Source organism: Podarcis raffonei, chromosome 10 (genome assembly GCF_027172205.1).
Source record: "Podarcis raffonei isolate rPodRaf1 chromosome 10, rPodRaf1.pri, whole genome shotgun sequence".
NCBI lineage: Eukaryota > Metazoa > Chordata > Lepidosauria > Squamata > Lacertidae > Podarcis > Podarcis raffonei.
Genome location: NC_070611.1, coordinates 30,316,143 through 30,335,781, shown reverse-complemented (window position 1 = coordinate 30,335,781; position 19,639 = coordinate 30,316,143). Strand labels below are relative to the sequence as shown.

The window sequence follows — 19,639 nt, the reverse complement described above, 5'->3', positions numbered from 1 at the left end:
TTTTTATTTAACCACTGTAAAAGTTTAAATTTACTCAAAAGGTTATAGTACAGCCCCTTTAAGGCTGAGCAACCATAACATGCTGGATTGATTTTTTTAAAAAAATGTTTATTATATTGGATGGAAGTAGCGAATGTTTGAATAACTTAGGTACTTGGAAAACTAGTTAGTAGTAAAATGTTCTACTTTAGTCTTTATTATAGAAATTTTCCACCCCACATCACTGGCTGTGCTTCTGTCATGGGGACTATTCAGATATTCAGCCCTTCCATGCATTCTGAAGAGTTCAGGAAAAACACTGCCCACATGGTTTTTCAGAATGTTTGTCAACTCTTTGAATTTCTAGTCCTTCAAGATGGCGGGACTTGGTAGTTATAGGTATTTTTTATCTAGTTCCCTGCAGTAGGAACTAGATATTTATATCATCAGTGTCCTTTTTACAACCCATGGTAATATAATATATTTGACAACATGTGGTGATCCATTACCAAAAACTTCCTAGTAAAAGAAAAATGAAAAGACTAAATAAGGCCTTGAATAGCTTTATTGAAATTTTTATAAATAAAACATGCGCATTTCAAATGTAAACCCAAGTGAACTCAAGTGCAGACAATTTTTTAACCTCTGTCATGCAGGAGGCTAAGCTTACATTTAAAAAAACAGAAAGCAGCTTTAAAATACCAGGATGAAACACCAGCTTTTAATATCAAAGTATAAAGCAAAGCCATGTCCACAAACCTAATTTTTTTATCCTGGTCAAATGCAATTTTAAACTTTTAAATGCTAACATAAATAAATAATTTACCAAAATGTGCACTCACAGAGTGAACTTTATTTACAATACACAATTTATAACTTATTGTATTTGATTAGTTCAAGTGAAGATCATACTTTTTGCTTTTAACAATGGTGGGACTTCAGGTAGTAGATATGTGAAGTGGGCCTCCACAATTAGGGAGTTCCTGTCAAAGGCAGTATTGTATATGAATCAACAATACATTCTTCCAACTATATCAAAGGGAAAGCAGCAAATTAAAAAAAAAATGTTTCAAACTGTTACACTTATTTTTGGCATCCCAGACTTCTTGAACACAGTTAATTAAAATCCAATTCAAGGTATGTATGCTTTATCTACTTACTGTACAGGTTCTGACTCTTGAACATGCAAATGCCAAATCTTCTATAATAAAGTTACCTTTTTTGAGATAAGATGTAAGGCTATGGTGAATTCCACCAAGAACGCACATGAAAATTAACAGACCTACCTTTAAACCAGTTGCCCATTAACAATTTGAAGGCAAGTTATATGGAAAAGTCATCTAAGCTTGATGCACAGTCGTTACTATGAATACAGTATACTATTAAAAATCGGACCCTATTACACGGCATGTAGTTTGCAAAATTGCCAAACTACCAAAAATGGGGTGGGGTGGGGACTTTTACAGCACAATTAAAATTTTTGGACTGACACCAGATTAAAATTACGCACATCTTATAAGCAAGGTAACAGGAATTATGTTTACAAAGTAGATCCAACAAGCAATGAGGGATACTTACATTTAATTGAAAAATTCAATTCCTTAATGCAGCATGAAATCCAGAACCTGTTCCACAGCAGCAGTAAGATGAACATAATATTCTGGAAGTTTACTTATACCACAAAAGGTTAAAACACCTTTTCCAAGTTATTTTCTATCATGATTAAGTTGCTTTTTAATCAACGTTTATTTCAGGGATAAACTTGAAAATTTGGTGTTGCAAGAATACTGCTGCACTTATTAATTAGTCACATATACTAGGCAAATTGAAGTTTGTTACATGTATATGGACACACCTATCCAAAAATAAAGGCTTGGCAGTAATATTCTTGTGGTGTTACACAAAAACCAAATCCACAAATTGTTGATAATAACTCGCATCCGAAACAAAAAATCCATAATTCATCCAAACTGCAGCAGAAATTGTAAAGGGGTTTATTTGTGATTTCCTATACGTATATAGCTTGTGAATACAAGATTGTAAAGGTAATAGGAGACAAATTCTGTTAACGTTTTCATTGTGTTTCACTTCAAGTACTGCACAAGTTAAAATGTAATAAGGATTTACATTCTGTCATCTGAAATTTCCCATCTCAGATTTTATTTTTAATTTGGTGGGTAATTTCAATGCTTTAGTAGGTATCTCCCACAAGAAAGTTTTTCTCTGTATGGCTTCTAGATCTTCCATTAGTTAGTGTGCATACAATTTTCATTCTCTATATCATTGTCATTCTCATTACTGTCTTCATCACTCTCTAATGGGATGCCTGTGGCGGCAGAAGCACCTTGTTTAGTTTCCCGGTCAAGAGGAAAAAAGCCAGTTCCACTTATTGTGTCCTGTCTCTGGTAGAAGAGCACATATGCTGCTTTGGACTGCAAAATAAGGAACAACCAAGTTTTAGTATTATCTCCATTTTCTTTTCATATGTTGAAAAACATGGGCCCAGAAAGCCAACAATGGTATTCACTGAAAGGATTCTGTATTTGTACTGTTTTTCACTACGGAACCCAAATCTGTATTGGTATTTATGAACTGACATCATTAAACCTTTCCGCAACTGCTTTCTATTGAATAATGTAGTACTCATTTGGTAAGCCTTTCTAGATTTCCAAAGCTGTTCTTCAAGCCAAAGTACTAAGTACGTAACATTTTGGCATACTGCTATTTCAAATTATACTGTAAATCGGGGTGGGCAGACTTCAGGTTTGTGGGAGCTCTTTTGCTTTTTTTTTAATATAACCAACTGTAGGCAACTTTTACTCAGAGTAGATTCATTGAAATGAGTTATGTCATGCCATTATTTGATAGGCCTACTGTGAGTAAAAATTTGTTGGATTCAACTCTCAGATTAAAAAAAATAACCCTGGGACCAGAAATTTGTTCTGAGTTTAGAACAGAACTGAGCTCACAGTTCTTCCACACAAAAACCCGACTTCTGGTAATTCCCATTTCAGAAATGTAATGTGGGTGGGGTGGGGAAGTATTTTGTCATTGCCATTATTATGTTGAGAGTCAGAAACCCTTGCTCAGAAATCCACCAGGAGATCCGTATTTAACTCCTGATAATCCCTGTTGTAAATCATTTTCTTACTAAAATATATATGCAAGTCCATGTTACGTGTTGTTTCTAGGAAAATAAAATATACTTGCCACTATTTGTTCCTCAGATGCAGTGGACACGCTACTGTCATCAAAGTAGTACCATTTCCCATCATCTTTATTTTTTGCAAAAGCAGTGTCTATGGATAGGACAAGAATATTTTCCCTTAAAGTGCTAATAACAGGCCACAATAAAAAAATGTATTATCTTATGAACAAACTAAATTACTTACAATGCCCTCCACCCATTCCTCCATAGTGGTTTGAAACTGCAATCAAATTATAGCGGCAAGGCCCAGCATTTGGATTAATAAGGAATTCCGACATATCCAAATCACTGTTTCAAAGAAAATATCTCATTAATTCTGGATTTATATTCAAGAACTGGTTGCAGGTTTTACATCTGATTTCAACACAACTGAGACAAAGCACTCACTCCAAACCTTTTGCAAAGCAACAAATGTAGGTCTTTTAACTGGTACGTATTCATCAAGGCATTTTCATACACACTTATATTTACTGGGTGCCCTTGCTAAAGAAGAAATGGGAGAAGCCAGCCTATTCAGTGATTAGAGTGTCAGACCAGGACTAGAAAGAACAGCTAAATTAGGCATAGGCAAACTCTGGCCCTCCAGATGTTTTGGAACTACAATTCCCATCGTAGCTAACAGGACCAGTGGTCAGGGATGATGGGAATTGTAGTCTCAAAACATCTGGAGGGCAGAGTTTGTCTATGACTGAGCTAAATCCATGAAGCTCACTTGAACCTATCTCAACAGGATGTTGTGAATATAAAATTGGCATCTGGAAGAGCAATGTATTCTACCTTGAGTTCCATGGAAGATAGAAATGTACTAAATAGCTAAAATCAAGCAATCCTCAAATAATAACAGCTCATTCATGTAGAAAGCTTTTAAAGGGGCATTTTTACTCTAGGCAACACTATCAATAAGAACTTTCTTCCAAGCCTTACTAAAGTAACAACTGAAAATGTATTTAAGATTAGAATAATAGGACTGTACATTAATATCTGAGGAATTGTTTGGACAGAAACTAATTAGCAGGGTAGCCCACCGCTAGGAAAACACAGGGGTCATTTTTAATTTGGAGCAGTGAAGAGCAGGTTGTGCAACATCAATGAAAGCTATGTAACAGCACTGAAAATGTATTAGTTCTAGTAACCTTGAGCGTAAGCAAGGCAAATGCAACTTATGCTAAGCAAATTATTCTTTTAGGGCACCTGGAAAATGCTTTGTTGTGTTCACAGTGAGTTAAGCCTGCATAATCAATAAATTAAATAAATAAATCAAAACAAAACAGAAAAAACTAAACTATTTAATTGTTGTTAAATATGGTTTTCTTACGTTATAGGGAAGTCAACCAAAGTATCCAACTTATCTCTCATGTATCTGCTGTAAGAAAAACGTTTTAAATGCACTACCAGTACTGGTGGCAGCGACCACAAGTCTAGTTTTTTGGTAGCTTGCTGATGTTCTTTACAATTTGGGCAATACCTACAAGAAAAACACATTTCAAGTCAAAGCTTTGCGTCACAGTGAAATTAAAACATCATGTCATTAATGCTTCTCCATGACTGAGTAAAGCTCATCTTGACAAATACGAAGATATTCTTTAGATCGTGGCCTGGGAACCTGTGGCACTCCAGATTCCATCCTGACAGAGGCTGGTGGGGTTTGGGAGTCCAAGGACACATGTTCCACATACCGGCTTTAGGGCCTATACTTAATAAGCTAAACACCTACATATTTAAATTCATGATCCTAATTAACAGTGTGATCTGGAGAGATCCCCTGCTTCTGTTTCTTCTGAAGCCTATGCGAATGGAATGCTTTACCACTCCTAATAAAAGGTAAAGGGACCCCTGACCATTAGGTCCAGTCATGGCCGACTCTGGGGTTGCACCGCTCATCTCGCTTTATTGGCCTAGGGAGCCAGCGTACAGCTTCCAGGTTATGTGGCCAGCATGACTAAGCCGCTTCTGGCGAACCACAGCAGCACACGGAAATGCCGTTTACCTTCCCGCCGGAGCGGTACCTATTTATCTACTTGCACTTTGATGTGCTTTTGAACTGCTAGGTTGGCAGGAGCAGGGACCGAACAACGGGAGCTCACCCCGTTGCGGGGATTCGAACCGCCCACCTTCTGATCGGCAAGTCCTAGGCTCTGTGGTTTAACCCACAGCGCCACCCGCGTCCCTACCACTCCTAATAGGGTTACATAAAAGGTGATGAGTAAATGAATGACTAATCCTAGCTCTTCAGACTTAAGTTATTTCTGGCCTTCATATTCGCTCTGCTCAACCTTCGCCAGCTGGTGCCTTCCAGATGTTTCGAAATACAACTCCTGTAAATCCCTGTAAATATGATGGGAGTCGTCCAAAACATATGAAAGGCATCAAGCTAGCGAAGGTTCCTCTAGCTCTTAAGCATATCTATACGGTCCAAGTGCTAAAAAACACACGGGGTAAGTTGCATTTATGACTGGAGTCTTTATGGATTTGGGGCACATACGTCCCTTTAGATATTTTCAGTTTTTTTCTTAAGAAACAGGAGACTTAGGCTCGTGTGCTTCTTGCCTCACTTCTCTCGCTAATGGAAGAAATATGTGGACCCATCTCTCCTAGCAAGAATTTTTTCAAAGTGTTAATTCTAACATGCAATATAGCAAGCTTTCACTCGGCTTTGGAACACGTTTTAAAAAGAAAAGCCTGACCAGCTTTTCAGATACCTTTTAACTGAGTAACTTTTTAAAGAAATGTAACTGATATTATAGTTTGAAGTCTTGTTACAGAAGAATATTTTACTCCAATTTATCCTAAATAGAACCCAATAAAGCAGACATGTATGTACAAAATATTTTTTAGAAAATGTGATCCCATTGAGATCTGAACATGAATTTTTGCCGGTAGCTCTTAGAAATATTAAATAACAAATACATTTTTTTGAAAATTTTAATCATATTTTTAATCCCTTTTTATAATGTTAAATTTTGTCACTTAAACTTAAATTTTAAAGTAAGTGCATCATGTGACATATCATATTAAAGCCCATGAAGAGATTGGTGTTTTCAGTTTTGACGTATCTCAATTCTAGGCTGAGCTTTTAAGGTTTTTCTGTAGTCTGGCAAGGCCAAAATTGTCAATTTCTAGAAATTTCAAACCCTCATAACTCACAAACGGGATGAGATTTTTTTAAAAATAAAAATTTAGATTTAAACTGAGTTTTGATCAGTCAAAAAGTGTACAAAATATTAAGAAAATTGAATGACACAAGATAAAAAAGTTGAATCACTTGATATGGAATGACCCTGGTAGGGGACCCCATACTTGAGGCTTAGCCCTCTTTAGAGCAGGACTTGAAACTGAAGCTGGGGTAAAATTTGAGCCTCTTGCATTGTCAGGGATACAATCTGATGAGTGCTGTGCAATTTCCCCCCTCTAACCCCTTTCCTTCTACCCATTCACACTCATTAAGCAATTGCTCTTACCATGGGTCTTCAGCACCTAGCTTTTCCTTTGTTGTGAACAATTCAATGCAATCTTTTAATTTCACAAAGGGCTTTTTGGGAGGTCTATATTCCACGCTCTCATGTTTTTCAAAATCCTAAAGAGAAGTATTTCTTGCGTTAAGAGAACAAATAAAACAAAACTCATTTTAGTGATGTTGTCTTACTATAAAACAAGGTCTACAAGCTCCCAAATCTGGAAAAGCTAACCCAAATGGAAAACAAACTTTCCCTATATTGGACTATGCTAAATTATTTCGAAAGAATTTACCGTTCCCTAGGCCTGCTGTCCTTTTGCCGTTTTGGAATTTGTCTGATGGGGGGGGAGCATTTAGGACAACCCCCAAAATTGAATGACAGGAGGTGGTGGCGCAAAGTGATTTCTGCTGGTTTGGGTGAGAGGGAGCTTACTATGCTGGTACAGAAGGTGAAAGTAAAAAAGAGGGAAGAATCTTCTCTGCTACCAGCTCAATAAGCTCCGTTCCCTGAAACCCTTTTGAGTTCTCAAGTTGTGGCCCCTGAGTTGAATGCCCCCAATTACCCACCTCTGAACAGGGTACCCGTCTCTGAGTTAGGGATGGCCATTTTAGCCTACTCCTTAATTCAACCAGAATATTATTATTTTGTACAAAAAATCACATACCTCAGCGGCATTTTCATCGAAGAATCGCTTTTTATATTCGGGGTCCCAATCCAAAGCCAAGAAAGATCTTTCTAAACAGAAGAGTAGAAACCTCCTTTAAAAATGCTGCATTTATTTTAATAAATAATAATTATAATAATAATAATAGTCCTATAAGTACCAACCCAAACATATTAAGTGGCTTACATGAGTTTAAAAAAAAAGTTACTTCATGAATATTTTTGTTCTGCATTTGTTTTAATCACATACGCAATTTTGTTTTTTATCCTTTTAGAACATTGCCCTGGGCTTTGTACCCGCTAGATACAATGTAGGTACTTAGTAGTACATAGTCATCTCTAGAATACTGTCTAAAAGGGCCAAGACTTGCTAACCATTTGCCAAGTTTGTATACACACCCATCTGATATACTATATCCAGTTTAGGTATCAATTGCAACCAAACTAAGACACAGTAGCCAAACCTCAGCTAACCATGTTTTGGGAATCTCTAGATTAGAGCTAATGTAATGTGTTAACGTTGTGATATAACAAGTTATATCCAAGACTGTCTTTGAAGAAAGCTCAGAAACTGCTTTTATTCTGTAATGTTTCTATCTTTTAAAATGGTTTTTAAATTTTTTTCTAGTGTATGCTGCTCTTGGAATTTAACTGAAGGGTGGGACATAAATAATAATTGAAAAAAATGGTGTAAACCAACACAGGCAGCCTGAAAACTCGTGTATCTTTTGGGAATGGGCTTAAAATAAGTTCTCGGGGGGGGGGGGAAGCCTCCTTGTGCCTTTTGATACCACTGACCATAGTATCCTTCTAGGCCAGGGGTTGTCAACCTGGTCCCTACCGCCCACCAGTGGGCATTTCAGGATTCTAGGTGGGCAGTAGGGGGTTCTACGGCACAAGCTGAATCCCCCTTCCATCGAGCACTGGTGGGTGGTAAGGAAATTTTACCATCAAGAAAGATGCATTAGTGGGCAGTAGGTATAAAAAGGTTGACCCCTGTTCTAGGCTGTCTTCCCAGAGTAGGACTTGGAGGCACAGTCTTAGGGTGATGGTGGTCCTTGCTGGAGCCATTGGAAGACTACTGCTTCAACCCATAGAACAAGTTATTTGGACCACCTACAAGCACATGAACCTGCCCATGACTCAAAATCAAGTGTGGGAGGCCTGATCTCACACCTTTCACTGTGCTCAAACAGCTTGGCAAGCACCTGATACAGGGCTTTTTCAGTAGCGGCCCCATACTTCTGAAGTTCCCTTACTCAAGAACCATGCTTGGCCCTATCCCTTGCGGGCTTTCTGTGGTCCCTAAAGACTTCCTTATTCCACCAAGCTTTTTATTTTATTTTACTGCTGGTTCTCTATTTTCAATTTTATCTCCATTTTATTATATGACGGTTTGATTTTTTTTAATCGTAATCAGCATTCAGGAGCTTGCCCCAAAACAAAGGATAAAAATAAACAGCAAAGCAACAAAATACACACAACATTTTAACAGGAAATGTTAACAACAGAATGGAGTAGAATCAAAGCTACCCCACTATATAAAAAACCAACAACTTACCATCTAGCCTAAGTTGCCTGTCATCAAATCTAATATGCCTGGTGTCATCCTTAACATAATTGATGTCAGTATTGCCTAAACTATTAAACTGGAATGTGAACAATCGCTTTTTGTGCCCTATAAGTTGATCCTTGCAGGAGTCCTCTGTGCATAATCCATTCTCGGAATCATTGTCCCCTCCAACAGAGTCTTCTGACTGGCTGTTCTCATTTTCAGAAGGAAGTTCCTGATCCTGGCTGGATTCATCATCTTGTTCGTCAGTTTCCATTTCACCTGGGATGGAGGATATAGCGGCACCGCCTGTCATTTACACAGAACGTTACACATCTCACATTGTTGTGAATTTAGTGAACAGGAGGCATTCTAATGCAGAACCATGGACAGGACTGCGCAAGACTCCCTGGTCTACAGGGAAACTCTAATTGGCATATGCCAGAGTTGTGGGAAAAAACATAAAATTGCTAAGCACAATTTGGCTCTGCCACTCCTCACAAAAAGGGCTATTAAAATCGCTACAGAAAAAGTTGGGCATCATTTAATATCCTGTACTTCGCTCTTGCTTGAAGCTGCTACAGTCTCACTCCCACTCCAGAGCAGACTGAACACTCGCCCATTGTTCTTGGTGAAGGATGCTCCCCCTCCTGGGGGGGTATGTGTTGCAGGCAGGCCACGCGCATCATAGGGGAGTCCTGGCCACATCATGCCCCCGGCTGACTAATCCGGTCAGCCGGAGGGGGCGTGGCTTACCATATTTAAGCAGCCACACAGCCAGGGGTTCTCCCTCTTGGTTCCTGCTACAGCGGATCTCCTGCCCTTCCACCCTTTTTTCATACGTACGACATCTTCGCCTTGCTATGGACCTTGGTCGGTCGCCTGCTGAGGGGGCCTGGTAGGAATTTTTCCACTTGGCAAACTGGCACCAGCCATGTGGTTTTCACCTACCTCGTAGCAATCGTCACAACTTTGTAGGGTTTGGCAGTAAGGCATTGGTAAAACCTGGTTTATGGGAGGGGAGGTTGTGGCCAACACCTGCCCCTCCTCTTTAAGGGTATTCTGTTAAAGGGCTACAGGGCTGTGCATCTCATCCAAAGCCCGGGTATAGACTAGGGCCATGACACGACCCCATCAGGGACCCTGGGGAAGCTCTCAGTTGATGTACATCAACAGGGCTCCCCTTACTGGTGGTTGACCCTTACCGGACTGCCTGCATGGAGGGCAGAAGTCAGATATAGTCGGTTCATTTCCAATGCCTAAGCCAATGCCACTCACATTCTGCATTCTGTAGCCAATAAAGTGGTGGCTTTAATTAGCCCATTAACCTAAAATACTGGTGTCCATGTGGCTTTAATTAGCCCATTAACCTAAAATACTGGTGTCCATGTGGGGGAGGGCTCAGGGCCTTGACACGCAAGAAATGTGGGCCCACCACAAGTGTTTTGTCTGTTTCTGTAATGTGGTCCCTGAGATCCAAAAGCGCTAGAGATTTAATGGGAGGTTTACAACAATCAAGGCAGGTTTCAGAGCACCTTTCAAAACTGAACCAAAGCTTTAGGCAGCTATTGATAATTCAGGTCTTACTTGGGGATCCTTCTTCATGAATTCCATTTGGGCCATTACCATTGATACCATTGTCCTTGCAGCACTGCAAGGATGCTTCGGTGTCTTCTGTTTCAGTAGAAGTTTTCACATATCGGCTGGAACACATCAATTGTTACACAATTTTTTAAAAAATATATCTTTTAAAAAAATGTTTCAGCATTTTCCCAAGTAACAAACAGCGAAACATTGTCAGACAAAACAAAACAAGGTGATGCACAATATAACTTTCCTCCTATCCTCAATGGGAGCAGTGCTCCTCTTTCATGAAGCTGTGTAAGAGAATAACTGCTACTACTGCAGAAACACAAGAGTTTACTATATACCAAGCTATCCTTCTGAAACATTTTACATTTATTCTAACTCGTTAGTGTATTTGCAAGGAAAAAAATTAAATGGATCAGGCACAATTGTGACACTAATGGTTGTGCAACTATGGCCAAAGTCCAGGGCTACAAAGCCCAGGACTCCACCCAAAACAATCCAAACAGCTTACATATAGATGCCCCTTTTATTGTTTTTACTTTTAAAATATATCATTGTCTACAACAAAATTATGCTTATTCCAAAGTAAATGTGTTTAGCAGAGAAGCACTAGAAGCAACCTCCTTAAGCCATCATGGAGATTGGATTAAAGTGAATCTGCATACGCTCAGATTATTTACTTCTTTACTGTTTTTTGTTATCCCTCCCTGCACCCTCTAATGTATCAGGAGTGTAATGAATGGTAAGCAGGGAGGATCAAAGGTTTTTTTCAATTGTGATCATCCCTGCTAACATTAGCTTTGTTCTGGCATCCAGGTGACCTAACACAGCCCTGCGTTTCCTTTATGGGGTCTAGGTTAGCAATGTCCAAATATGTGACATACATTCTTAGTGCAATTAGGAGTGCATTCCCAGCATTTCTCTTGTGTGCTTACCACATTCTCAAAAGCAGAAGATTATACAGCTTATCTTCAGTATTGTTTCTAGGCACTGCTATAAGGAAAGGCTGACCAAAATGTGTGGAACCACTGTGGTGGCTGTAACCGCTGTGCCGAAACTTCTCCCTTAAACAAACTGGAATTACAATTTGCTCCGTATCTTCAGTTCTGTTGATGCCAATTTCAAATCTAAGGCAGAATATAGACCCACACAATTAAACATAGTGACATAAATCACACAATTTTGCCAAGCAGTCATTTAGTAGACAAAACCACATGAAATTCACGACAAACTGAATACTGTTTAGATTAAGTTCATTTTCTACTTACACATAAATGTCATCACGCTCCATAATACTACTCAGATTTTCATCCATTGCAAATATCCTATGGAACCTATGATTGTATATATCAGTAACTATCATCTAAAAAAATATAAAAAAATACGTATCACTTGAATTTGCTTAGAAAGTCAGACAACATTAAACATGATCTACAATTGTCTATGGAGCATCATACCTTATCTGCAGCCACCCCAGACAAAGTTGACAATGCTGTGCAGAGATCCTGTATATTTCCAATTTTTGGAACTACTACTTTATACTAAAAAATAAAATACAAACAGTGTCATTAATAAGAAAGCGGAAAGGCAACTTAAGATAACTTCCAGCTTTATACATTGATGTGACTATAAGATTGGCTATGAGAAGGAAGAAGTGCCCTAAGAAACGTATCTAGCTGAGATTTGCCAGTATAAATAAAGCTGTTGTTTATGTATATATCTAAATTTCAAAGCGTCTAATTCCACACATGGAAAGGGAAAGAATTTTGATTAGAACCAAATGGTTCAAACTAGTGAGGAAATTTCATAGGATCTCATGAACAATCGGTTACTGGGCAACCACAGATTAAACAGGCAAACCTATATTTAGCCAAACTAAGAGGCATCCATGCCAAATGCCAAGTGCTGATTTTTACTTTCTTTTTAATATTCGAATTTTGGAAGATTATTGGTTAAGCCAAACTCAGTTTTCTACTGTGGAAAACCAGAGATTCTAAAATAATTTCCACCTTTCCAGTGACCTAGCACTTGGTGCAACTAAGGTCGCCATATAGCAAGAAATGATAGTTGATCTGCTATAAATCACCACATTATTTCCCCTTAAAAATACATTTTCATAGCCTATGAGCTCAGTTGACTTTGACATACTGAGGTAAGGGTCACCCAGAAGCCTAGGACACCAATCTCTGATAGCTTGTGTGCATGTTGCAGGGGACAACTGTAATGCTGCATTTCGGATGCAAGGAGCAGGCCATGTCCCATCTCAAAGCTCTCATCTTCCAACCTGCATTTTCTTTCTTGCCTTCCAAACACATCCAGCTCCTTTCCAGCCTGTAGTAAAGCATTACCATCTTTCTTCGTTGTAGATTTCACTTATAAACAAGTGCTATCATCTACTAGATCATCTGATGATTCCCCACACGCCCTTTTTTATTGCTTGTGTTTATGCATCCAGCCTCATTGTGTGTCTATTTATAAATTCTGCCTCCTTGAGAAATTATATGTCAAACAAGTCAATTTAATGAACAAAAGCAGATATTCATCAATGTAGAAAATAAACACACACGCACTTAGCTTGCACTATTTATAATGGTTGTATCTGGTGACTATGGCAGCAGAATTTTTTAACGTAGGCAAGCGATGCAGGTTTGAGATACACACACACTGAACAACTACGATCAGTGTTCGAAACTCCTATTGCTCTAGGCGTATTTTGCAACAGGGAATTTCATTAGAACAAGCCATTTCTGAGCTCTGGGCCTAAGATTTCAGATTAAAACTGCAAAGTGGAAGGAAAGGAGGACCTCTTTCTGCCTCCCCACTCCCAGCTCCTCTCTGAAGACTGGAGAAAAGACCCTCTTAAGAATATTAGGGGGTGGGCAGGAGAAAGACTAGACCATGTGAAAAATGAACATAATATTTTCAGCTCTGTATTATTGTCATAAAGAAAAGTGTGTCTAGATGTTCCATTGTTGCGCCCATAACCTAGGTTTAAGGTGCCATGTAGCTCCTAGCTTTCATATCTCAGTTTCTAACATGGACTACGATCAACACAAGAATTGATTGGGCCCTAACAATAATCAAAAGGGGCCTGACTAAGAACACCTGCTACATTTCTTCTGTTCTTTTTCATAATATAAGCAGACATATCAATTTCCTTTATCAGTTGCAAGATTTTTTTTGCTGTAATGTGCAACTGTAATTAGTACATAACTTCAAAACAGAAATCCAATGACACAAAATGCCAGGGATTAGAGAATAACGTTAGAACAATTTAAACACTAAAAGCAAGGAAACGAAATTTTGGTCAAACGTTGCTTTCAAGGGCTTCATGAACTCTCCTGCTATTCAAGATAGTACAGGCAGAGTACACATGTCTACCATGAGGAACATGGAACTGTTCCATAAGGCAGGTATATTTAATTCACCTGAAAGAAGCAAATTACAATTTATTCCCTAGTAGACCATGAAACATGGGTAAATACTATACTTCTCACCTGCATAGGTTTGGCAAGCGGATCCATTCTAACTAAATAAACTTCCAAAGTGCGTTCTTTTTTCATGGGTAGTGGAAGAGTCAAGTAACAAAAGGGGTCAAATGTTACAGAGATCTTAGCACATTCTGGACAAACTAGGGTTGATTTAAAAAGTCCGTGGAATATATCTACAATGATGGAATCGTTTCTCTTCAAATGGTTCTCCCAAGCTTCTTCAGCAACCACCTAAATAAAAGCAAATGTTTGAAATAATGTATTTTTCCGCCCCATGAACTGTTTTATAACACTTGAATGTATTGAACAGAGCATGGGTGTGTAATGATTAACACCAACCGACAGGGACGACATGAATTAGAAGGGCCAAGTTATTTCAAGCAAAGGGTATTAGAAAACACCATGAAAGGCAAGAATGGTAGGGCTTCCTCAAGTTAGCAGAAAGCTGGGATATGGCATTTACCACCTCCCAATTATCTGGAGTTTTTATTATGAGAAACGTCCAAATGTTTTTCATACAGAAAAGTCTCAAGGAAATAAAATAGCTGCAGAGTAACCCAGACTTAGATTGTGTCTCTCTTCTATATTAAAGCCACTCTAATACTACTAAGAATGTAAGAGATACTGCTATCTTATCTAGCATTCCATTCTCACAGTAGCCAACCAGATACCCTTGGAAAGCTCCCCCCGCCCCCAAACAGGACACGAGACTAGCGAAACAATACCACTGATTCATGATTCACAAGCAACTGGTATTCAGAAGAATACTGCCCTTGGTTCTGGAGGTTCTATAGTCATCATGACCATAGCACTTTGGTCTACTTGCTTTTTTATTTGTCTCTAAGTCGCTCTGGGAGCGGGGCACAAATGCTTTAAGTAAGCAATTTCCTGTATAGGAATGTCAAGGTATTAAAAGGAAAGTCTTCAAGTATCAGTGGAAACTAGAGCCTTGGCTAAGATTTATATTACAGGAATAAAAATACCAAATATTTTAAATGGAATTAGCCCTTTCGAAATACAGTGGTACCTCGGGTTACAAACGCTTCGGGTTACAAACGCTTCGGGTTACAAACTCCACTAACCCAGAAGTAGTACCTCGGGTTGAGAACTTTGCCTAAGGATGAGAATGGAAATCGCGCACCAGCGGCGCAGCAGCAGGCCCCATTAGGGAAAGCATGCCTCAGGTTAAGAACGGTTTCGGGTTAAGAATGGACCTCTGGAACGAATTAAGTTTGTAAACAGAGGTACCACTGTAACTTAATGCCCCCCTAAGCAGCCTGCCACTAACCTATAGGTTTCAATTTCTACTCTCTTGGTTAAATTCATCTACAGTCATACCTTGGTTTTTGAACAGCTTAGTTCACGAACTACTCGGAACTCAAACGTCGCAAACCCAGAAGTAGACGTTCCAGTTTGTGAACTTTGCCTCAGAAGCCAAACATCCGGCGCGGCTTTTTTGCACTTTGGTTTCCGAATGTTTTGGAAGTCGGACAGACTTCCGGAACACGTTCTGTTCTAAAACCAAGGTACAACTGTACTGGCAAGCACTCCTTTGTGGAGTTCACAGCTTGCTTGTTCTTTAACAAGCTCACTCAAAGCTTAACTTATGTCCAGCTGGTTCGCTTTTGTCTATCAACAAAGTAAAAGTCACAACTGTGAAAAGCGGCAACTGCCTTTTTTGAAAAATCAATAGTATACACATTCTGCTTCAGTTTCATTAGTTCATTTTAATTACCTTTGAGAGTTTAAGTAATTGTCTGAGTTTGGTGACAGCAATATAGTACAGTGGTACCTCGGGTTAAGTACTCAATTCGTTCCGGAGGTCCGTTCTTAACCTGAAACTGTTCTTAACCTGAAGCACCACTTTAGCTAATGGGGTCTCCTGCTGCTGCCGCGCCGCCAGAGCACGATTTCTGTTCTCATCCTGAAGCAAAGTTCTTAACCTGAGGTACTATTTCTGGGTTAGCGGAGTCTTTAATCTGAAGCATATGTAACCCGAAGCGTATGTAACCTGAGGTACCACTGTATGCCTCTTTGAGTTCTATTCCAAATTTCAGCTGCTTATGGATGACAATATATTTTTATATACTTTTGGATTAATATTCTAAATATATTGCAATGAAATCAACATTTACCTTATCAGGCCTACCATCAGCATCTTTTAATTGAATATAAGGCTTTTTCCTAATACGATTCAAGTCTTCATGTAGGCCGTCAAGAAGAAAGGCTAGAAGTTCTTGGCAATCTTGTTGCTGATATCCAGAAAACTGTGGTGCGAATCGTCCTACCTGTGTCTAGGGATAACACCACAAGATTACTATGCTGGTGCCACTTGACATGACGTAACTGAGCTTTAAGAACAGATGGTAAAAATATATTCTCTCTCGCCTAGTTTCTTAAAATACACTATTGAAGTAGTGTGCAGTAGGACTTGGGGGCAAGGAAAGGGGATTGCTGTTGACTATAGGAATTATTTCCCCCCTGAGATTAAGAGTCTCATCTCTACCATCTGAGCTACAGATAGAACAGAAATTATTATGGCTAGATATAAGTGTCTAGAGAAAGACACGAGAGCAACAACAGAATTAAAACATTTTAAATGTATTTCAGTGTCCATTGATTCATTTAAAAAATAATAATAAAGAAAACATTCAATTAATACATTTCCACTTTTTAACAGTCTCACTCTATTGCAAAGTCATATACCATCTATAAACACAAATCTGAACATACCAGGACCTACTTCTTACCTTAAACGCTCTTGGAGTGACATAACTGTATTTTCCTGACCACATCTGTTTAATGAGTTCTGCATAAGATTTTGCAATTTCACCCCGCATTCCTAAAGGATTGTCAAAATTCAGCTCTTCTTGATACTTATCATTGAGGAAGTATTCTGTGAGTGGAGGGGTGTTGCTCAGACACTGTAAACAAATGTAAATGAAATACTATGTATACAAGACAGGCCTAGCCATTTAATTCCAACCTCGGTTTTTATGGTTTCCCATCAAGTCCCCATTTCTTTTTCACACTCGTCACATAGCACTACAAAAGTATTATGTAAGCTTAACGAGGCGACTGGTTTTCCAAAGCCTATAGTTTATCATTGCTCATATAACTAAATAAATTTAGCAGGATTCCAGCTATGTTTTTGTCTGCCAATAGCCATTCTGTATAAAAGGGTTTAAAGAATGCACAACAATAGAATTGGAAACATGGCATTTACCTATATAAATTCAACTATGGGTTTCTGATATTATTCTACCAGCAACTCTTTTTTATCATTTAAAAACCCTTTCCAACCTAATAAGCACACTGAAACGTCTACCTGAATTGCCGAGTTCATGAAACATGTATTTCCCAAGTTACTTAGGCCACAGAGGCCAGGCTGTTCATTGTGCCTTCCTGGCTCTGAGTAGTCATAATTCTTATAAGCAGTGTATGAGGGGAGGCAATAATTTGAGTTTTTCACACTGGAAGAAAACAGAACAGTTCACAATGTAATTGCATTATCTGTAGCTACAATGTATATGTATAATTGTACATTTACACAGTAAAATACAAATAAATGGCTGTCTAGATTAAGTAAGTACTGTATGTATAGCTGAAGAATGTCAATTCTGTACTTGAAACTCAGTTAGAAAAGGCCCTTAAGCTCTTCCACCACTTAACCTCTGGGGGGGGGGAGACACATCACAATCCTTATACCTTGGTTCCCGAACGGGTTAGTTGTCAAACAAATCAGCTCCTGAATGCCACAAAAGCGGAAGTAAGTGTTCTGGTTTGCGAAAGTTTTTGGGAAGCTGAACATCCAATGCAACTTCTGCTTGAGTGCAGAAACCTTGGTTTTCAAGCGGTTTTGGGAGTTGAACAGACTCCTGGAATGGATTAAGTTCGGGAACCAAGGTACTACTATACAGGCTGCTACCTTTGCTCTCTTTCTACCCTTGAACAACAAGAACAGATCCACAGCTCACTTAGTTATTCATTTTTCAAACAAATTTAACACATTCAGACTTTAGGCATGAACAGCAACAATATAGAGCATATTTCTTTTACATTTTGCTACCGTTAGAAATAAACAAGAAAAAATGGAATAGCAAAATTATATTTCAGTTACAGGTAGAAGTTGAGATATCCAAGGCCACCACTGGCCCAATGCAATGAGGATCTATTTTTGGATTCGCCACTAGGACAGAATGAGCCAGCAGACTGCGGAAGGCAGCCTGGAGTGACAAAGAATGTGTACAATGCCTTTTAGTAATGCATTTTAACTCGCATTATTATAGCCTTCTTTGCTTGCATAGAACAGACCCCTAACAGGAAACATACTTGCTAATTGAAGGGTAATGTACTTAAGGAGGTCTAAAATAAGCATACTTAAGAGAAATGAAAGGGCAAAAATATCACAATGAAGCACCAGCTTGTTCAGGAACTACCACGATTTTGTTTGCATACATGTCTATCAATTCAGCTATGTTTCACTGATGTGCCGATGATACTAATGTAACATATGCACATTGAATTCCAACCATGTAGCCTGTAGGATGAATATGCAAGATGTGGATCCGAAAATAACAGGGGTGTCCTTGCACAGGTGGAAAGTATATATGTATGTGCTAGAGCACACACAAGATGCAGAACAGTCTTCAAATGAATAAATTAACTCTGCTGCTATATTATTATTTTATTATCTATCCAAAGCTGAAACAGTCTAATCCCACCTCAATATATGCCATCTTAGAGGCTTTCTGGGTCCAGTCTGAAAGGGGCGAAACTAGAAGAGGGCTTTTAGTTTTATTTGTTTTAATCTATATATTAGAATATCACTTTGTAACAGTTTCATTCAGCACACTGTCTTTCCTAGGAAAGCACTTTAGCTAACACCAACCATCACAAAGAAACAAAACTTGGTAAAGTGCTTATCCATTGATCCATGTGTAGTCCATTATGTTTAAGTGAACTTACCACATGCAATGGTCAGTTCATAGGTACCATTAGCATATCACAATGATGTTATAATACATATATGGGCAAGTTTAAACATGAGGTGGCATGCATGAAATCCCTACATGCATTACCCTTAGCTGCCTTACCCATATTTCAGCCTGGAGAATCTGAATTTCAATGAGATACGTTACAGAATCACGTGACCAGGCTTAAGGAAGAATACTTGCCAAGTCACTAAGATGCTCAAACAGCGTAACAGTGAAAGGTTACACCAGTTTTAAGTTATGTCCATAATCTTGAGTGCAAAGCACTGCAGATGCATTCCTGCGAAATCAAGCTAATGGAAGTGGTCCTGATTTCTTCCCAATACATAAGCAGAAATCAAACTAATGTAAGGGAAGATATGTTTTAACGCTGATAGCAATTGTAACACAATAGAATGTAAATGTTTGTAAAACCTATCACTTCTGTACAACCATGGATGGAAAAAAATATTCTGCTAGAGAAGCAGGGGCGGGGGCGGGCTCTTGTTCAAGTCCCTGGAAATAGCAGCTACTTTCCCCAATTCCTTTCTACGTTATGGGTGGAATTCAACATTTCACTCTTCCAATTGTTCCAGTTGTGCAATCCATTTCAGCTGTTCTGTTCTGGGGATTCTCCTGACCCCCTTAAGCCCATTTCAGGGGGTACCCAGGGCAACAGAAGCCCCAATATGCATGCAGAAGTTCTGGCCTCGGCTTCCACAGATGGG

At 38.9% G+C, this 19,639-nt stretch overlaps 2 protein-coding genes across 6 annotated transcripts in view; one reads left to right on the top strand and one right to left on the bottom strand.

Moving 5' to 3' along the window:
- PPM1H (protein phosphatase, Mg2+/Mn2+ dependent 1H) overlaps positions 1–19,639 on the top strand; it is a 233,822-nt gene that overhangs the window by 165,650 nt on the left and 48,533 nt on the right. The gene's annotated exons all lie outside the window — the stretch shown is intronic.
- The window catches only part of USP15 (ubiquitin specific peptidase 15), a 52,971-nt gene continuing 33,858 nt past the window's right edge, over positions 527–19,639 (bottom strand). For 3 of the 5 annotated variants that reach the window (XM_053405883.1, XM_053405885.1, XM_053405887.1), the window contains 15 exons: positions 17,267–17,411; positions 16,689–16,862; positions 16,074–16,232; positions 13,945–14,169; positions 11,905–11,988; positions 11,716–11,810; positions 11,383–11,574; positions 10,445–10,560; positions 8,867–9,166; positions 7,307–7,377; positions 6,646–6,761; positions 4,503–4,652; positions 3,372–3,475; positions 3,190–3,278; positions 527–2,411 (listed from right to left, as the gene is read on the bottom strand). In XM_053405883.1, coding sequence (XP_053261858.1) covers positions 2,226–2,411; positions 3,190–3,278; positions 3,372–3,475; positions 4,503–4,652; positions 6,646–6,761; positions 7,307–7,377; positions 8,867–9,166; positions 10,445–10,560; positions 11,383–11,574; positions 11,716–11,810; positions 11,905–11,988; positions 13,945–14,169; positions 16,074–16,232; positions 16,689–16,862; positions 17,267–17,411 — 2,206 coding nt within the window. In that variant the 3' untranslated portion in view covers positions 527–2,225. The remainder of the gene's footprint in view (positions 2,412–3,189; positions 3,279–3,371; positions 3,476–4,502; positions 4,653–6,645; positions 6,762–7,306; positions 7,378–8,866; positions 9,167–10,444; positions 10,561–11,382; positions 11,575–11,715; positions 11,811–11,904; positions 11,989–13,944; positions 14,170–16,073; positions 16,233–16,688; positions 16,863–17,266; positions 17,412–19,639) is intronic. The other 2 variants (XM_053405884.1, XM_053405886.1) reach the window with 1 other exon arrangement.